Genomic DNA, 19,223 nt, shown 5'->3' with positions numbered 1-19,223 from the left:
GGGTCAAGCGGGTTGCAAATCAAGCCGGATCTGGGTTATTCTGCGAGGAGGTGCGCAAGATAACGGTCTTGCTGGCGACCAAATCATGTCTCATCTGGCGTGTACAGTTCGAGAAACAAGGGAGAAGACTGCGCACAAGCTGAAATGATGACGGTCGGGAAAAGGGCCGTGGGTTGCACGCGGATTCCAATGCTGAGAGCACGAGGGCGAGCGGCCAGTGACATGGCGAAGGAGTGGCTTAAGGTTGTACAGCTGCAAGGGTGGCCCTCGGTATTCAAGCTGACGCCACGTTTGATCCCTTCTGGAAGTGACTTGAGGAAAGAAAAGATTGTAAAACAGACAGAAGTTGGGGATGGTTCCATTGCCGCGGCTTGGGTCAGGTAACCCTAATTGCGCCTGCCTCGGAGGACTCGATCGGAAGGTATACCCATCATCGCGCCTTCATTTAAGATCCCTCGGCATTGCTCTCCGGATTCTCCATTTGACCATCTTCTTAGCGAGACTAATGCATCTCAGACGTATCGGTGCAACAAGGCCAGCTTGGCGGTGATCAAGCCCTGCAGGCGTCCAATACAAAGAACCACTCGGCTCGCCAAACTGCACTAAGTCAATGATTTACTCGCTAAAAAAGCCTCTAATTAATCAAACTCTGCAACAAAGAAATAAACAGGGCCACTGCGGAGCATTAACTCACTATCACCTCGTCCAGGCTCCCACCATAACACAACACAAGACAACCACTCGCCCTTGACTCGACCCCTTGCATCCAAATCTGACCGCGCGACACTCATTCCTCCCTTCCATTTGCTTTCTTAGTCTCCCTTCTTTCTGGTCTTATCCTGCCCTTCCCCTCACTCGCACCCCTCCCTGCCACGTTTTTGCAGCGCCATCCGCTCCGAATCCGAACTCGTCCATGATCGCTTGATTGATAAACATCCGATCCGGCAGACTTGGTGTGAAGCAGGAACATGAACATGCAGGTCAACACAAAGACGTCCCCGATGGACACAATGGACGTTGAAGTTCATTCGGCCAGTCCGGATGGGTCGCAAAGTCGGCAACAGCTGACGGGGACGGTCCTCGATGACAGCGATATGCATCGGATGGGAAAGGTGCAAGAGCTCAAGGTGTGTTTTGCTCATCGTGGGAAATCGCGCCGATTCCAACCCTCACAGTTCAGTAGCGAAACCTACGGCCTGTGGCCGCGTTGAGCTTTGCGTCGGTATTGCAGGCCACATGGGAGTTTATCTTAATGTTAGTACTTATCCAGTGACTATATAAACGGGGCTGACGATCGTTGACTTCCAATGCAGATCGAACACCGAAGGGTTAGAAAATGGTGGGCTTGCGGGAATGTGTTGGTCGATGATATGGACCTTTATCGGTTTCGGCTTCATCATCGCGTCGCTGTCTGAGATGGCATCAATGTACGTTTACGCCGACTTGTTGCTTTTCAATGCTAATTCGACCAGGGCACCAACATCGGGAGGACAGTACCATTGGGTCTCCGAGTTCTCGTCACCGCGATACCAAAAATTCCTCAGCTACATCACAGGTCAGTATCCTCACCCATTTTACTGTGGCACTTGCGCTAACTATTCGCTTACTACAGGCTGGATGTCCGTTTTAGCATGGCAAGCCGGTTCAGCATCAGGGTCCTTTCTCACCGGAACAATAATACAAGGCCTAATAACAATCCGAGACCCCGACTACGTCCCGGAAAACTGGCACGGAACGCTCTTTGTCTTTGCAATGATTCTCGTGATCTACATCTTCAATGTTTATGCCGCCGATGCCATGCCGGTGCTGAATAACCTGCTCATGATTTTCCACGTTCTTTCGTGGTGTGTTATCCTCATCGTCCTGTGGGCAATGGCGCCTCACCGGACGGCGAAATCGGTCTTCACGGAATGGTCAAACCAAGGCGGGTGGTCGAGTATGGGTGTTAGTGTTATGATCGGCCAGATTTCGGCTATTTATGGGTCCTTGAGTATGCCTTTAACATTCCAATTTGCCCTTCACTTCAGAGACCTAATAAGATATGCAGGCTCCGACGCAACAGCTCACATGTCCGAAGAAGTCAGCAACGCAGGCCGAAATGTCCCCCTCGCCATAGCCTGGGGCTACTTCACAAACGGCATAATGGCCATAGTCCTACTAATCGCATACCTCTTCGCCATCCCCTCCGTCGAAGACGCCCTCGAGGACCCAACAGGCTTCCCCTTCCTCTACGTCTTCCGCAACGCCGTCTCAACAGCCGGCGTAAACGGCCTAACAAGCATAATCCTCATTCCCGTAATCTTCAGCAACATCTTCTTCAACGCCTCGACATCCCGCCAAACATTCGCCTTCGCCCGAGACAAAGGTCTCCCCTTCGCAAACTGGATAGCGCGCGTTGACCCGAAACGCAAAATTCCTGTTAACGCCATCGCCCTCTCCTGCGTCATCAGCTGCCTTCTTTCGCTGATCAACATCGGCTCCTCAACTGCCTTCCACGCAATTATATCCCTCAACGTCGCGGCACTGATGTACACGTACATCATCTCCATCTCGTGCGTGATATACCGAAAGCTGAAACACCCGGGCTCTCTCCCGCCCCGGAGATGGGATATGGGGCGCTGGGGACTTCCCGTGAACGTCATTGGTCTGGTGTATTGCTGTTTCGCTCTCTTCTGGAGTCTGTGGCCTGGTGATAGCCATGTTACGGCTGATAACTTTAATTGGTCTGTTGTTATTTTTGGGGGCGTGGGTGTTGTCAGTGTGCTGATGTTTGTTTGGAGGGGGAGGAGGGAGTATACGGGGCCTGTTGTTATTGTTAATCGGCGGGATGAGTAGGGTGGTAGATAGGGTATACCTTTACATAGCTGGTTCTTTCTCTTTGGCTTTATTTATCTGTACCTACTAGGTCGTGATCTTGAGGTTTCGTGGGTAGAAGTATAAAATCTCGGTTTATTTCTCAAAGTTTTTGAGAATCTATATTCCGTCCACCAAACAAACATATAAGAGATGAGATAACTGAGCATTCCTCCAGCGCAGCAAGAGGCACTAAAGCGTAACAAAAACGGACAAAAGTAAGGATACAAAGACCTCCCATATCACTGTACTCCCATCTCGAGCTATCTTAACCTAGCCTGGGTAAGAAACCGTGTACACCCAGGCATAAAACACCTCTACCTATCATACCATACTAATTTACAAGCCTCGTGAAAAATAAGGTGAGAAAAGAAAGCGATTTCGTTAGTTGGTAGGTACCTATACCTTAAGCACTAAAATTTCTAGGCTCCAGAGACGTAGGATGCAATCCAATGCTGAGTGGAAAACAAGATGGGATACGCGCAGCACTTTTAGTTCTGGAAGGGAGAGGACGGGTAAGGAAAATGGTGGGATCTTTTCCTTGGGATAGTGGCATACGGCATACTGTTCAAACAAAAGGGCAATAACTCTTATTACACGTAATCAAGCGTATACTGCCTATCTTGTAAGCTTTTCTTGAACATCTCTTTCAATCCTTAATATAATTTCCTATTTATTTTAAAGAAACTATAGAATGCCTTGTGTCAAGGTGCAGGTTTGTCACGGCGCGACCCCTGGGATCAGAAGCCTATATAGCGGTCTACCACTCTAAGGAGCGTTTTAGAGAGAATAGCCCGTTGCGCCAAGAGCAAAAGACTAGGATGTAGAGCCTTCGGCTCTACACTGCTCTTACATATATATACTGCCATGTTCCAGGGATGTACAATAGTTACTATGCTAATTATAAATGGCATGACCATGCTAGTCACTGCACTATTTAAGATAGGCAAATTCTTATAGGTGGCCATGGTTAACTCCAGGGAGTATAAATAGTTATAAACCTTCTACCAGAAATTAGTAAAGCAGAGAATTTCAATTAATCTAGACCTTGAGGATGGGGAGGAGGGCAACCCAATTGTCCTTTAATACACATACGTAATCAGGATCTTTCTGCTGGCATAATACTAGCGCTTACACAAAGAAACATTATTGCCCTTTTGTTTGAATAGTATGCCGTAGTGGCAGAACACTGCATTTTTAGGTCCAAGGAGGCACCAGCGTAGAATGAGATGTCGGGAAAGAATACCCAGGAGAGGTGCACTGCACTTTGAGCTCTGGAGGGGAGAGGACGGGACCTAGAAGGATGGAAGTACTGATTGGAGATGATTTAATAGCCTTCCAGCGGATGAGCACTGCACTTCTGGTTTTGGACTGGAGAAAGCAAAGGAGGGCACTTGCAGAGGAGGGGGATGAGTATTAGGCTCAATCCATCGGAAGCCTTGGTGCCTGAGGCTGCGGGGTCTCTGCCTATCAGCTACACTGTATTTTAGTTCTGGGAGGAGGAGGACAGGAGAAGAATGGGATATCTGATTGGGGTGGGATGGCTTTGGCCACCTTGAGTATAAGCACTGCATTTTTAGTTCCTGGCTGGAGAGGCCAGAGCAAAGGAAGCAGAAGAGGGATTAGGCACAATGTATTTGAAGCCTTGGCGCTTGAGGCTGTGAGACTTTTGCCTGACAGCTGGAGGTTTTTGCCTGATTTTAGGAAAATGGACTGCTCCTCTGTGGCATTATGATGAAAATGAATAGAGGGGCAGATAAGGCACCATATGGAAACCTGGGTCTCTGGAATGGATAAACGTGCTAAGGATATTCATCATCTAATCACAGGTCGAATACTGTTTACGCCAGAGAGTTTGCCGTGGCCTGATGGAACTCGAGTACACATAGATGACTCACTCTCTGAAAATGATGGACGACTAAGGTGCCCTGGATGGAGCCATTAGTCTTGGTCCCGCCGAGGGAGCTAGTCATACGCTGACTCAAAAAAATAAGGCCCCTGCTCACCAAGGCGTGTCGTAATCTAAACTAGGTGACTCACTTATCTGGATTTACAAGTCAGATAGAGCCTTATGACCCTATAAGCACCTGGACATTCTTCTGGGTAAGCGGCTGTCCTACCTGGTCCTAGACAATCTATAAAAGAATAATATGCCTGAAACATGATTTTCAATGTCCTTTTAGAATTTATGAATCTCTTATTTACTTCTTCAAGGAACGCTTCACTAAACCCATAATGAACCAATGACAACGTCTTTGACATTCACCACACAAAGAAGGACAAAACAAACCAAAACAAAACAGACCAAAGTTGCGCTATGTTCAAGAAGGCCATTTAACAGCCCTCGAGATCGAATGTGTAAGGTATCCCTTTCTTGACTATTTTTACATCGTTCAGATCTGCTTCCATCAAGCTCATCGCTGATTTCTCTATAATTCCTCCGCCTGTTTGTGATTCAACAATCGAATTAGCCAGACACTCAAAATGGACATTCAAGACGAAATCTCTGACTTCGAATACTCCGGCTCCGAATACTCCGACATCGACGAGGTCGAAAACACGCGAGACGCATTTGAACGACTATGCCTTAAAATCCCCGAATCCCTCGAGTCAAAAGTCGCAAAGGCAATACCGAGTTCCGAAGCGCTAAACAACCATCTCTTCAAGATCCGCAATGCACCAAATGCAGATGACATGATTATTTGGATCCTCGAGAAGATTGTTGAAGGTGGGCATGTTGAGAGTTATAAGCTTATGATTCCAGAGTTCTTCACACAGGCCGAGATCTTCTACAGACGCATTCGAAAGCCAATAGCTGAGAAGGGTGTCAATGAACTTATTCACAGCGGGGATTGGAGGGGAAACAATCCGAGCACACTGAAGTTTGGCACAGCGGTTACAAGCATGTTTGATCGTGCGTTGGAGACGGGGACTATGCCAATACTGCACGATGTATTCGACCGCGTGTTTGATCCCGGCTACGGCGGCACCAACACAATGTACTCGCCTAGCGGATGGGCGGATAGAAGAAGGACAATCGATCATTTTTGGCGTGATTTCACGAAGTTCAGAAACATGAAGGCGTGTCGAGAGGTGTTCTATCATCCTATCGAGACCCTTGACGAGCCCAATCGTCTCTCACAGGAACTACGAAAGGCTATGTGTGAGCACAAGTTAGATGATGTGGAATTCCGAGTAGCCGAGATCTTGAGCTTGGAGATTCAACCTAGAAGTGTGCACCAGCCAGTTCTCGATGCCAACGGCAATGTGAAGGGTCCGGTGGTGACGTTAGCCCCTGACATTCAAAGATTACAAGCCTTCGAGAGCCCTCTACGGCAGGCTCTTGAATCGCGGGGAGATGAACAATATCAGACTTTGCCGATATTGCTACCGGCATGGTTGACCTGCATAGCAAACGTGTATCTCAAGTTCCCGGAGTGCACATGGGAAACGAATCACCTGGTCCCATTAAGCGAGAAGCCCAGAAACATTCTTGTGGAGCGCTTGGTCAATAGTACGCTTGATGGTATGATCTCCCGGGGGAACTGCGTGCAATTCCTCGATAAGAACTTGCCGCCGTCCATAAAGCTTACCCTTCTTCGTCGCATCCGAGTGCTGGACCAAGAAGACCTGGATCCGTGGTTAGTGATCAAAGCCGACGGCAAGGAATTCAAGGGACACAAGGAAACTCTACGTTACTGGTCAAAATACTTCGCAGGGCTACTTCGCCCAAGCAGTACCTGGGCCGATCAAAAGTGCGTTGACTTCGGCGATGACATAGGGTCCGACGTAATGGAGGCCATTCTGAATTTCATGCACACCGGAAGGCTGGTGGAGCCACGATCATTGTCTGGGGTATCCCGGAACGAACTGATTGAAGAGATTTTGATCGCTGCTGATTATATGCAGATCGATGACTTGATATCTGAGATTGGCTCGGGGAGGGACAAGGAGGAATCTGCTGGCCTAGGCATTAAGACTGGGCCGCAAAAGTGTGGTGATATAACTTCCTCACCGAACATAGAAAAGGGGCTGCCGACGCGGAGTGATACCCTGCACAACCCGAAGAAGAGACGGTTGAATCCAGAAACAACTTGATATCACTGAAGGAGAATTCTAGGTTGCGCAAAATTGGGAACAGAGGGTCTACACGTGGCGGGGCTATTGCAGGACTAACATATGAACATGAAGAACTGAGACGGTGTATGAGCATCGAATGATAAAAACAATCTATGTTGTTGAAACGACAAAGCCGGAGGCCGGTCAGAACTTTGTAGTTTCGCTATAAGTAGGGAAGGTAGGGCTACGGTAGCTGCTTCCATCTTAGCATTCAGCCTACCCTAACGTTGGGAGACTTCGAGAGAAGCTGCACCCTATCCGAGCCTGACGAGTGTTCTTCTAGTTCAGTACAAGGGTAAACACGCATCATGGCTTCCTAAGTCTTGAAAGCCACTAATCTCAGAACGAAGTCAAAACAACCGCTTCCAATGCGTGTATCACATCTAAAGAGCCATATCAAAAAGAACCATACTTGTACGGTGGAGCGAGGGCATGGCGTTTGGTACTGGGGACGGTTGAAAGTATTGCCATGGTCAAAGTACGCATTGAAGAAACTCACTCTCAGACACGAAGGTACGTTCCATTCATCTCCAAACAGACGCCTGCCTTGAACTGCCTATTTGAAACAATACAGTATGAGTCCCTTCTTAGTCACTGGGATATTGACAAAGATTGCGCTTCGGGGAGCCATTATGCTACCTACAAGCAGCCCACACTCAAAGAACGAACAACGGTCCAAGAAGAGGGCTTATAAAAGCCGGGATCCTCAACACCTGATATACTACAGCGCTCTTGCCCTCATTGAAACTTGCTATGAATATCTCACTTGACACAACGTCGCGCCTTGCCAGAATACTCGGGAGGTGCGCCTCGAAACGTCTTCGGGAACAGGCTCACGGCTACGCTGTCAAGCGACAGTGCAGTGACCACATAATATTTGAAATAAGCTGTTCGGAAGACAGATATAAGTTCATATGCAACATATACGAGGCAAGCGCAACCGCGGGGAACCGCGAAGTCTTCGAATACATCGCGCCGGTTTTCAATGGAGATATGCCAGAACGGGACAGATGGTTAAACATACAACTGTCCAACAGAAAGAGGTGACAAACAACTGTACGGCAACAACAGGGAGAAAATTGCTAAAGCGTGTGAGCCTTTCCAAGATTACTACACAGCAATAACGGAAGGCTTCAGGAATGCTGTTCGGCAGGGCCACAATGAGATAGCACAGCAGATATTTGATCTCGCGTGGACGCCCACATTCGGCGAGTTCTACGATCACGCCACAGACAATCGGGTTCCCAAAACGGGCAAAGCTATACTTATTAAGATGCTCAAGGCCGAATTAAGTGTGGGGAAGCATAGAATCACCGGCACCGTGCGCCGGGCTCCTGAGCCGCTCGCCGAGGACACCGAAAGGACCAGCCTTTCCTGGACTTGGTTTAGCCCCCACTTGGTAGATGAACTGGTGGCCACAGTTGGTAATTGCAATCGAGCCGCTGATAATACGCTTATGCTTGTGCGAGGGTTGGGGGTTTCAGCCTCGCGGCTCAACGGTGGTAGCGGGACGGCCGGCAAATATTTACGATGTCTCTTTTCGTAAAGAGTGTACTTCCACAATTTGTGATGATATTTATTGTCTCCGACTTAGACATCGCCAAGATTGGACAGGACAAGGTCGAACCCGATGACATGTTTTATGAGAAGCCAGCAGTCCGAGTGAACTGGGTAACCAAAGGTGCTCTTGATCTCCTTCGCCTTGAGATACCTTGGGTGTTCGGAATCAGGGTTCTCTATGGCCGCCTGAAACCCGGGTTGCCATATTTTGGGCCTCATGGCATACGTCCTAGTGCACGCTTTGGTTGGATTTGTTGGAACAAAGGGATCAAAGCCGAACATTGAACACCCTATGCCGGATACAAAGAACTCCCATTTCCTACAATCCTCGATGACTAACCACCCATTAGTTTCATTGTATAAAACAGGTCATCATGAACAGGGGAGGAGACTGAAACAAACTCGCTCGGAAGAGGTGTCCGCAAGGCTGCACCCAGTCATTGGGATGAAAAGGTATCTTTTCCAGCTCATCCGCAGGCACCAGGACACTCGACCCGCGCCACTCCATTTTCAGTTGTTTCCCGTTAACTTGAGCATCCTTGATTCTACTCGCTACGGTCACATTGTAGGGACAGATCAGTGTGCCACAGACAATACACACAGAATGATTTTGCGGCGGCCATGGCGTCAGGGGAGGAGGGGTCTGAGTTTGTTTTCCATTCTTTAAATTGACAATGCGCTGCAGATGCAGAATCCTTGCTTGTCGATTGTTAAGTCAGGGAGAGATGGCTCTTTCAGCTTTTTCGGCTCTATAGTCTGCGGCGGAGCACCTCCGGGCAGCTACGTACATGCTCAGTCGCTGAGCTAACATGCATTGCGGATTTTCCGATCATATCATCTCTCCACGAGCCACTAAAGCTCTGGTCCCTTTAAGTATCAAAGGCGGCAGATGTTATCAGGGGCCGGGGCACGATTCTCTCCCCGCCTCTCCTAGTACCCTCCTAGGTACATCCTCTACTCCCGCCTGTCTTGACGCCTTTCTTTTCCTGCATCTCATTAGCTTCTCGACTTTGACGGTCCGGTGAAACATGACTAGTATCATACCTATCCCACTCATTCAACCACCCAAACAAGTACACACCAACAATGGCCAACCCACCGAACATGATCAGTAGCTGATACCCGTATTTATAATGCGGCGCATCATACGTCGGGAACGCTACCAGCGGAACCCAAGCCATAAACGTATAGGTGAAGATATTTCCTGTCGCGACGAGCATCTGGCGGAGCTCGGCGTTGTCTTGCGTGACTTCTTGGCCCCAGGCCTGCAATACAATCCATGGTTAGTCTTCGATCACCCGGCTACATATCCGCACCACCCAGAGAACAATACATAGGGAGTGTAGATAAACTCACAATAACAAGCGGCTGAGCAGCTGTACTAATAAAACTCAAGAAGAAAGCGAATAGCAGTGCCGGCCTCGGTATATCCCATATACTCAGCATGATATTCGCCACGATGACGATCACGCAAACGGCGGCACAGCTCTCTTTCCTTGTTCCTGTTTTGTCGGCGATTGTTCTGAAAAATAGAGACGCTATTACGCTGATTGCGTTTCCGGCTGTCGGGATTGTGTTGATTTGCGCCGTGCTGTAGCCTTGGTCCTTAAGCCAGAGGTTGAAGAACCCGCTTCCTTGCCCTGCTTGGGCCACCATCCTGCATTGTCATTATTAGTAGCGGACTCATGAGTACAGGGTGAGTATTTTCGAGACGTACAAATAAGGGAAAATAAACCCCCAAATCCTCCACCCCGTATATATCCCCCTCAACTTCCTCCACGTCAACTTCTGGCCGGACGCCCTTCCCATCCCCCTTTCTCTCTGGACCGCAAACTCCCTGTCAGCCTTCTTCAACCAAAAAGCCCTCGTGCTACTCGGATGATCCGGAATAGCAAAGTACCCCCACACCGCAATAGGAATACTTATAACCGCATCGAAGATAAAGAGCCACTGCCACCCCTTTAACCCGCCGTGTCCGTTCATCCTTATTAGTGCGGCCTGCAGGTATCCGCTGAACATACTTGCTATTGCGCTGCTTTGCTCGAATAATGCAACTCGTTTCGCGAGTTGCGTTGGGCCGTACCAGCTTCCTAGGAGGGCGGCGTAGCCGGGGAAGGAGCAGGATTCTAGGAGGCCGACGAAGAAGCGGAGGGTGTATAACTACACATTCTGGTTAGCATTGGAGGGAATACAGGGGGGAGATAGAGATAGAAGCCTACGGTCTGTGGGTTCTTCGCGCCGGCCATGGCCATAACGAGGATTGACCATGCCAGTTCGCAGGATGGTATCCAGATAGAGGGCCGGACGTATTGAAGTTGGATTAGCTGCGAGGGGATGGTGCCGATTATTATGCCGATGTTGAAGTATGTTACTAGCAGGTTTCGCTCGTTTCCGTACATTGAGAGCTGTAGGTGGTGGTTAGTTTGGAAGTGTATGTTAAAGAAGGACCGGTGGATATGCGTGTTAGTGAATAAGTTGGCGTACATCTTCTTGCATGCCACTGACGAAGGCATTTGCTACAACGCTTCTGTTAGCTTGGGGTCATGATACGAAACGGGATGGGGTGAGGCGTACAGTAATTTTGTTGATCGAGATATTTGATGAAGTATCCCAGCATGATATATGAACTACCACCATTAGCTCGTAGCTCAATGGCCTGGGTCAGAGAACGCACAAAAGGAAGTAATCAACCTTCCTCACAAACCTCCGCTTTTCAGGATCTCCCTCGAATGTATCCCAAGTGAGGCCAAGGAATCGCCGCCATAGAGAGCTCTTCTTGGTCTCCTCGCTGCCATTGGCATTCGAGGGGTCATCTTGCGAATGATATTCTTCGACCACTGGGCCCTCCGTTTGGGGCGGTTGCTTGACGTCCGTACTCATAGTTGGGGACTTAGATCAACGACGCCTTGATTTCTTCACAGTTTCCGATTATCTGTTGTAATATATATGTACTTCCTTCCTGCTTTTTGACACAGATTAGGTCCTTCTCACGCCATAGATATGCATGGCGGAAAGTTGGAGGTGGAGCACGTCACCCCGATATAGGCGCCCTTCGCGCTGGAGATGCCCCGGACTAGGATTTATAAAGTCTAGGGGAATGTTCTGCAGAGGCCTTGGGTCCTTTGATCAAGGAACCTGAATTGCAATAGTCCAGCATGGCGCCTACCGCTATCGACGACAGCCCTAAGCAGGGTCAGCAGCGACCTGCTGAGACTTCGATTGACTATAGCAAGACTGACGTATTTGCTCTCTTAAATCACTGCGTGTGTTAGATGTTAACATCTAGTGGCTATAGTATAAATACTCTGCGTACCTGCCCTACTTCACCCCCGGCCTACAACCCCCCCTCCAAGAATTCGCCCATGGCGACCCCGGCCACCGCGCAGACCCAGCCTATCCTAATCTAACATCCCACGTTGGTATCTCAATTACCGAAATAACACCAAACATCGGCACCGAAATAACAGGGCTCCAACTATCCTCCCTAACCGCCTCCCAAAAAGATGAACTCGCCCTCCTCGCTGCAGAACGAGGCGTAGTCCTCTTCCGCAATCAAGTCTTCGCAGACATAGACCCGAGCGCCAACGTGAATTTGGTCGTCACTTTGGCCCACTTCATATTCATCAAATGGGCGGGCATATTAGGGATTATCCCGAGATTTTGCCGGTGTATAGGGACTTTGTGAGCGGTGCTAAAGACAACGAGATCAGCAATAATGTTAGTAGTGTTAAGTGGCATTCTGATATGAGTTATGAGGTGTACGTCGACCCCATGATTGCCTAGTATGTATAAACTAACATAATTTGTGTGCTACAGCAACGGCATGGGCACAACAATCTTCTACCCGCTCGAAGTCCCACCTTCGGGAGGAGACACGTTGTACCTCTCGACAATAGCTGCATACGAGCATTTGTCTGAGGACTTTCGGACTCGTCTTGCTGGATTAAAAGCCACGCATAGCGGCTTCTCACAGGCTGCTGTGCATGATCATCGCGATAGGTATATTCGGGAGCCGATTGAGACTGTTCATCCTGTTGTTAGGGCGCACCCGGTGACGAAGAAGAAGAGTCTTTACGTGAATCGGTTGTATACGAGGAAGATTGTGGGTTGGAAAGAAGAAGAAAGTCGTACGTGCTGTGCCCCCAACATCTTACCTAAACTCTAGCCCCTCGCCGCTGTTCACGGAGACACAAATGTTAACGAGAGCAGAAACAATCCTAAACTTCCTCTACGACCACATCGAAAAAGGCCAAGACTGGCATATCCGCATCCACTGGACGCCCGGGACAGTAGTCGTTTACGATAATCGGGTTACGCAGCAGTGAGTCCAGCCACCTTCCCCCTAAAGGCTTGAAGAACGATATCGGAGGTGAGCTGGGAAATACTGAGTCAGTGCTAATGATGTTGTATTACGGTGGTTTAGCTCGGCATTGCGCGATTTCAGGGTGCATGAGGCGCAGACGAGACGGCATATGGTTCGCATTACCCCGCAGGCTGAGAGGCCGTTTTATGAGGCTTAATCATTGGACGATAGGATAATGATTTTCTAGTGGATGGTAGCCCACGCATGTTGCGAGTAATAGTGTCAATTGGTAGCTCTAGTTGTGGTGAATGATCTTGTAGATTGCGATATTGCTCTATCGAAATGCTTTAGCCCTATCTGACCCGAGTTATGCAAAAGAAATATATCTCCACCACACCAACGAACATCAAACCTCCCACCAAGCCTCATGGTACCCCCTAAGATCAACTCCAATCCCATCACCCGCTTCCTCTTTCAGGTACTCCGTAAAATCCACTTCGTCACTTCTGCCCTCCTTCGCAGCAACATCCCGCGTCGTCCATCCGTTTCCCAAATACCCAAACCGATTACCCTGCAGATTGTGATACGTATACTCAAAGTCTTCCCATCGTACATCGCGCCGAACATAGTTGACATGTGCTCCGCTACCAGGCCAGACAGCGACAATTCGGCCTCCCTTGACCTGGTTGTTGTACCATGAGCTGCACCCCTCGCTGAGGACAGTAGTCGGGAAGAACGACTCACAGTAGGCGCGGAAGTCAAGGACAGCAGCCTTTGAAGGTGTGATTGTGCGGATACGCTGGGATGATACCTTGCGGAGAATTTTCGCGGCGTAGGTTACTTGCGTCTCGACTGCGTGGGGGACTGTCCCTGCAAAGCCAGAGCCCGCGTTGGGGCCGCCGATAAAGATTAGATTAGGATAGTCTGCTGTCGTCATGCCTAAATATGTATCTGGGAACCCGGGGTCTCCACCTGCATGCTATTTGTCCTGGAGATTGATGCCTTGGCTGTTGATTATTGGGAAGCCGGGAGTATCTGTCACGTCGGCACCCGTTGCGCAGATGACAGCATCGACTATTCGTTCTCTCCCGTCAACTGTTTTGAGACCTGTCTCGGTGAAGCGTTTGATAGGTGTCCGGATATACTTCACATTCTCCTGTGCGACGGCCTCAAGGTATCCGGGACCAGGCGTCAACCGACGACAGTTCGGCGCAAAGCCAGGCAAAACAAGTGGCAGCAGTTCATTCTTTTTGCCGCCAAGCCTAATGCCCATAAGCTGTTCAAACTCTGCTCGGGCTGCTGCATTTGTCGCGCCCCCTTTCTCCACAATCGCAAAGCGAGTCCATGCCGCGGACTCCAGCTCTTTCCTGTACACATGGTACGAAGCGTTATTGCTCTTCCAAGTCCCCTTCAGGTCTTCAGCGATGGGCACAGTCCGACTGAGCTTCTCGCCGCCGAGTGTGCCAGCGACCCACGTCGGATTCCTCGTATAGTGATCGACGCGCGTGGCGACCTTTTGCAACTCCGGTAGAATCTGAAGTCCCGACGCGCCGTTGCCTATCAACGCGAGGTTCTTGCCCGTTGGATCAAAGGCCTTATCCCACGCTCCCGTGTGGATGACCTTTCCCTTGTAGTCGTTTATCCCTGGTATATCGGGAAGACGAGGACTACTAAACCTGCCAGTTCCTGTGATCAAGAACTCAGCTTCATCCGTGATTGTATTGCTTTCTCCAGTTTCTGGATCCGTTTGTTTGATGTGAACGGCCCATTTGGCTTTCTCGTCGGACCAGCGCGCGGAGAGAATCTCGCTGTTGAGCTGGAGGTACTGCCAGACGGAGTATTTTGTCGCAACGCCTTTCCAGTAGGCCTTAATCTCGGCCCCACGAGAGTAATTCTCTGTCCATGATTTATTGGGTGAGAATGTTGATTGATAGACCTGTGGTCTTGTCAGCATCTGGGGGCATTTATGCAAGAATGAAATAATATACATGAGACGGTACATCGCATTTCACCCCGGGGTATGTATTCGAGTGCCATGTGCCCCCCTGCCTAAATTAGCTCTTTGCTCTGCTCAAAGCAAGTGAGGAACATAAAATATCCGAATGCCGCTCATATATCGTCAGCTCGATCCCAGGGACCTTAGCTGGCAGCAGAACACCAGCGGTAATACCCGTGATACCAGCACCGACAACTATCGCTTTGATAAGAAGGCGCTCATCGACAGGATGATCCTCGAGGATGAGCGGAGGATAGATAGTGCGAGGTAAGCTTTGGGGATTGTGATCCTCCTCTTGCAGGCTCTGTATTCCGACTGCGGGAAGCTTTCTATCAAAACTACCGTAGGCGTCTTTGGTCTGAGGGGTAGGCGGAGTGAGATCTGGCGCCTCGACATAAGCTGATGGGAGCATTATGATAGTCACTGGGTGACGTGAAACAATAATATTCCTTTAGTCCTCTCGTTGATGGCTCCAGCCTGGCCAGAAGCTGAGGGTTATATGGTACTTGCTTGCAAATCCGTATCTCCATATTCGTGATTAGATGTCGTAGTGTGTAGATGGCAACATCTGCAGGAGGATCACGTAACAGTTGGAGTAACAACCTCTCGACCTGATATCCTTGTTATCTCTTCGCGTTGCTATGGCGTGCAAATAGCACGGGTTGACGTTCATCGCCGGCATCGCATGCTTGGCGGTACAAACTGAAAAGAGACACAACGAGTTCTGAATATAAACCAAAGGCTGATTCTCGAATATTTATAGTTATCGGCACTGATATTCAACGAAGTTGTGTTCCGTCCAGGCTTATCATCATGACAGACAAGGATGGTGCTCAGGCGGAGGTAACCACAACAGAACATGAAGTTGAGCACCACCCAAAGACAAGGTGGGAACGCATCGAGGCTATCATATGGGACGGTGGATATAGATCTCGAGAAGAGAAAGAATTGGTGCAGACACTGGATATTTTTATAATGCAGGTTGCACTTCCCTGTTGATATAATTGCTAACAACGGGCAGGAGCTGGGCAACTTACGGATATTTCATCCGCCTCCTTGACTCCGGGAATATCAGTACACTTCCACCCATTTGATTCGTATTAACACTCGAAGACGACCGCTAACGAACACCAGCAAATGCCTACGTGTCAGGGATGCAGGAAGACCTCAACTTCCAGGGCAACCAGTACAATCTGCTCACGACGTTTTTTACCTGCGGGTACTTGATCGGACAGATTCCTTCGCAGTTTCTCCTAACTCGGAGTAAGCATTCATTCAACGAACTCAATTCTACGGGTAATATATGTGCAGAGAGACCTGACATTACTCACGGTGTTTGGCAGTTCGCCCTTCATATTATATACCGACCGTCGAACTTCTCTGGTCAATTATCACACTTTGCTTCGCGTCTGTCAAGAATGTAAAGACCGTCTTTGCATTGCGTTTTATCATTGGCATGCTCGAGAGTCCGTTCGCCGTTGGTGTCTTGACTATCATGGGGAGCTGGTATACGCCACGTGGTAGGTTTTGGGTTTTTTTTTGCTCTTAATCAATGGTAGTACTAATCAATACCTGTAGAACTATCCAAGCGCATTGCCATATTTTACTCCGCCAGCTATGCAGCGTCCATGTTCAGCGGCTACCTGCAAGCGGGGATTTACAAAGGTATGGATGGGCACTTGGGTCTACCCGGCTGGCGCTGGCTGTTCATTTTCTGCGGAGTCATATCGGTTCCGGCAGCACTTTATGGCTTTTTCGCTGTCCCCGATAATCCTTACAACTGCAAGGCTCGGTGGCTGAGTGAGGAGAAACTTGAACATGCCAGACAGCGGATGGAGGAGCTTGATCGACGAAGACCGGTCGCGTTGACCTGGAAGAAACTCAAGGCTATTGCGACGCATTGGCCGTTGTATATCTTTATTTTGGCGCTGATGTAGGTCTTCCACTTTTGCTGAGAAGCACCATTGGTCGCCCTGACTGTCTTTGGGGCATAGGGGCATTATCGCTAACAACAAAATGACAGTTTCCACTGTATCGCAACGCAACCGCTCAACTACTTCGCTGTCTGGTTGAAGTCGCTAGATCGATTCTCGGTTTATCAGATTAACCTCTTCCCAACAGGAGCCCAGGCATGCGGACTGGTAACGACACTGGTATACAGCTGGCTATCCGATGGATTGGGAGGGAAGAGATGGCAGCTGCTTACTGTCCCGGCGGTAGACTTTAACTAACGTTTCGAGTTGCGTGGATGAAGCTGATTTCATATAGGTAATCAATCTAGTCGGCATGATTATACTGGCTGTCGGTTCAAACTACGGGGCGACGTTCTTGGGCTATATGCTCAATGCGGCCTCATGGGGATATTGGCCGGTCTTATATGTACGTGACTTCTTAGTTCTAATCCTAAACAGCCGATCTAACATATATCAGGCTTGGGTAAACGAGATATGCCACAAGGATGCCGAAGAGCGCGCCATTGTCATTGGTGTCGCGCAGACGTTCGGACAAGCGTTCATTGCCTGGGTTCCTGGTATGTTACCACAATCAGCCAGGAGCTTTACTTCTAACTATCCACGACGTTTTAAAAGGGGATACTGCTAATACCTATTCTATAGTGGTTATTCTGGACACCGGAAAGTACGCCCCCAAGTTCACGATGGGATACAGTGTGATGTCTGGAATAAGCGTCCTGCAGTTCGCGATAATTTTTGTCATTCGATGGTTTGCTCAAAGAGAGGAAAAGCGAAATGATCATCGCGCACAGGCCGATGATAACGACAATTAGATATGATACACTTCTGTGAAGGGGTCTCGACAGTTGCGACTCAACTTGGCCTGAACCCTTACGCGTGGTTGGTCTTTCGCTCGGAAACAAACCGAGATCCTGATGGATACTACGATTGACTAGAACCGAGATTATAAAAGCCATCTTTATCCTTGGACTACTTAGGGTCTAGGGGTCATATCTTTGATATAAGCTTGCGATAATACCGGATATTCCTACCATTGGTCCCCGCACTGACCCTGCAACGATAGCGTTGGAGAATACAGATAGCAGTAGGCACCGAGAACTATATAGACACAATATCCAGCGTAGAAGCAGAATCTCAAACGGACAGACTACCAACATTACCATGGACGACAAACCCTACCTCAGCGACGAAGCCCGCCTAGCAGCCCTGGGCCGCGACCAGCCCCTAAAGCGCAACTTCAACGTCACATCCCTGATCTTCATGGGCTTCTGCACGAGCGTAACATGGGAAGTCATAACCTCCTCAATGGCGCAGTCGCTCCTTACAGGCGGAAGCTCCAGTCTTGTTTGGGGCTTTCTCGCGTCCGCTATTGGTGCGCTGATGATCGCCTTTTCGCTCAGCGAGTACGCCAGCATCATTCCCACGGCTGGCGGACAGTACCATTACGTTGCTGCGCTTTCGCCACCTCGACTCCGTCGATTTCTCTCGTGGATTGCCGCCTGGGTTACTACATGGGCGTGGATCGCGGGCGCACTGGCGGGATTCTTCTCAAGTACAATGCAATTGCAGTCGTATATAATCCTCTTCTCCGAAGGGTATGTGTACGAGCGGTGGCATACGTGTCTTATTTTGATTGCGGAGGTCGTTTGGTGTGCTGCGATTAGTATATTTGGCATTAGGTGGATGCATCGTCTAACTTTCCTGGGCGTGACGATCCATCTCGTGGGATATCTGACTACGATGATTTGGTTGCTGGTCAATGCGCATCCGAAGAACTCGGCGGGGTTTGTCTCTACGGATTTGACGAATTTGAGTGGGTGGGATAGTAATGGGGTAGCCTGGTCGATTGGCCTCATGGGAAGCGCATTGAGTCTGACAAACTGGGACACGGCGATGCATCTGGCCGAGGAGATGAAAGATGCCTCCCGTGATCTGCCGAAAATAAGTATGTCACCTCCTTCATAGCGACCAAAACGAAGCACTACTGACTGCTCCAGTCTGGGGCTGCGTCCTGATCTCAGGCCTCCTTACATTTCCCTGGGTGATCGCCCTCATGTTCTGCATTACCGACGTCCAAGCAATTCTGAACGGCCCAGTCGGCACCATGGCGCCCTTCCCCCAACTCATCTACAACATCTCCGGCGGCGATAAGCACGCCACTATAGGAGTGAGCTGCTTTAATACCGTCCTTAGCTTCACGGCTGCGGGACCAAGTATTATGACGGCGACATCAAGGATAGTCTGGTCGTTTGCCAGAGAAGGAGCACTGCCGGAAGTTATCGGTAGAGTAAACCGGTACTGCGATGTCCCAATCAAGGCCATCATCCTGGTCCGAGATGGAGAGTTGGTTTAGTGCTGTGCGGACTATGCGACCGTATCTTTTGTGCAGATTTAGGTCATCATGGTGACTTTGGCCGTT

At 49.4% G+C, this 19,223-nt stretch overlaps 8 protein-coding genes across 8 annotated transcripts; 5 read left to right on the top strand and 3 right to left on the bottom strand.

Moving 5' to 3' along the window:
• The first annotated feature begins 675 nt into the window (after positions 1-675).
• On the top strand, positions 676-3,013 carry BDV14DRAFT_65009 (putative GABA permease). Its single transcript, XM_073777223.1, has 5 exons — positions 676-1,127; positions 1,184-1,254; positions 1,314-1,427; positions 1,473-1,555; positions 1,613-3,013. The coding sequence occupies exons 1-5, from the start codon at positions 969-971 to the stop codon at positions 2,833-2,835; spliced, it is 1,650 nt and encodes a 549-aa protein (XP_073632771.1). The 5' UTR covers positions 676-968; the 3' UTR covers positions 2,836-3,013.
• Positions 3,014-3,876: 863 nt separating this feature from the next.
• BDV14DRAFT_163693 (uncharacterized protein) lies at positions 3,877-4,599 on the bottom strand. The gene has a single exon (XM_073767083.1). The coding sequence runs from the start codon at positions 4,425-4,427 to the stop codon at positions 4,149-4,151; it is 279 nt and encodes a 92-aa protein (XP_073632770.1). The 5' UTR covers positions 4,428-4,599; the 3' UTR covers positions 3,877-4,148.
• Positions 4,600-4,996: 397 nt separating this feature from the next.
• BDV14DRAFT_163691 (BTB/POZ domain-containing protein) lies at positions 4,997-7,111 on the top strand. The gene has a single exon (XM_073767082.1). It carries the CDS (start codon positions 5,338-5,340, stop codon positions 6,949-6,951), a length of 1,614 nt encoding a protein of 537 aa, XP_073632769.1. The 5' UTR covers positions 4,997-5,337; the 3' UTR covers positions 6,952-7,111.
• Positions 7,112-9,427: 2,316 nt separating this feature from the next.
• BDV14DRAFT_195336 (major facilitator superfamily domain-containing protein) lies at positions 9,428-11,412 on the bottom strand (the record flags this gene model as incomplete). Its single annotated transcript, XM_073772160.1, has 8 exons — positions 9,428-9,518; positions 9,577-9,797; positions 9,889-10,189; positions 10,250-10,692; positions 10,752-10,937; positions 11,017-11,048; positions 11,107-11,159; positions 11,207-11,412. 8 exons carry the CDS (start codon positions 11,410-11,412, stop codon positions 9,428-9,430), a joined length of 1,533 nt encoding a protein of 510 aa, XP_073632768.1.
• Positions 11,413-11,687: 275 nt separating this feature from the next.
• BDV14DRAFT_208998 (TauD/TfdA dioxygenase family protein) lies at positions 11,688-13,061 on the top strand (the record flags this gene model as incomplete). Its single annotated transcript, XM_073775544.1, has 6 exons — positions 11,688-11,771; positions 11,828-12,070; positions 12,112-12,290; positions 12,349-12,659; positions 12,742-12,853; positions 12,956-13,061. The coding sequence occupies 6 exons, from the start codon at positions 11,688-11,690 to the stop codon at positions 13,050-13,052; spliced, it is 1,026 nt and encodes a 341-aa protein (XP_073632767.1). The 3' UTR covers positions 13,053-13,061.
• A 180-nt stretch (positions 13,062-13,241) lies between these two features.
• On the bottom strand, positions 13,242-15,243 carry BDV14DRAFT_186884 (flavin-containing monooxygenase; the record flags this gene model as incomplete). The annotated part of the gene is made up of 4 exons (XM_073770883.1): positions 13,242-13,814; positions 13,878-14,771; positions 14,824-14,880; positions 14,974-15,243. 4 exons carry the CDS (start codon positions 15,241-15,243, stop codon positions 13,242-13,244), a joined length of 1,794 nt encoding a protein of 597 aa, XP_073632766.1.
• Positions 15,244-15,644: 401 nt separating this feature from the next.
• On the top strand, positions 15,645-17,616 carry BDV14DRAFT_195332 (major facilitator superfamily domain-containing protein; the record flags this gene model as incomplete). Its single annotated transcript, XM_073772159.1, has 9 exons — positions 15,645-15,718; positions 15,853-15,905; positions 15,966-16,094; positions 16,175-16,351; positions 16,410-16,764; positions 16,855-17,047; positions 17,100-17,210; positions 17,262-17,361; positions 17,447-17,616. The coding sequence occupies 9 exons, from the start codon at positions 15,645-15,647 to the stop codon at positions 17,614-17,616; spliced, it is 1,362 nt and encodes a 453-aa protein (XP_073632765.1).
• Positions 17,617-17,965: 349 nt separating this feature from the next.
• BDV14DRAFT_195331 (amino acid/polyamine transporter I) lies at positions 17,966-19,157 on the top strand (the record flags this gene model as incomplete). Its single annotated transcript, XM_073772158.1, has 2 exons — positions 17,966-18,749; positions 18,802-19,157. The coding sequence occupies 2 exons, from the start codon at positions 17,966-17,968 to the stop codon at positions 19,155-19,157; spliced, it is 1,140 nt and encodes a 379-aa protein (XP_073632764.1).
• Positions 19,158-19,223: the final 66 nt, after the last annotated feature.

Source organism: Aspergillus stella-maris (assembly GCF_047715825.1).
Source record: "Aspergillus stella-maris strain CBS 113639 unplaced genomic scaffold BDV14scaffold_3, whole genome shotgun sequence".
Taxonomy (NCBI): domain Eukaryota; kingdom Fungi; phylum Ascomycota; class Eurotiomycetes; order Eurotiales; family Aspergillaceae; genus Aspergillus; species Aspergillus stella-maris.
The sequence above is the reverse complement of the archived record's forward strand: the minus strand, read 5'-3'. Positions and strand labels throughout refer to the sequence as shown.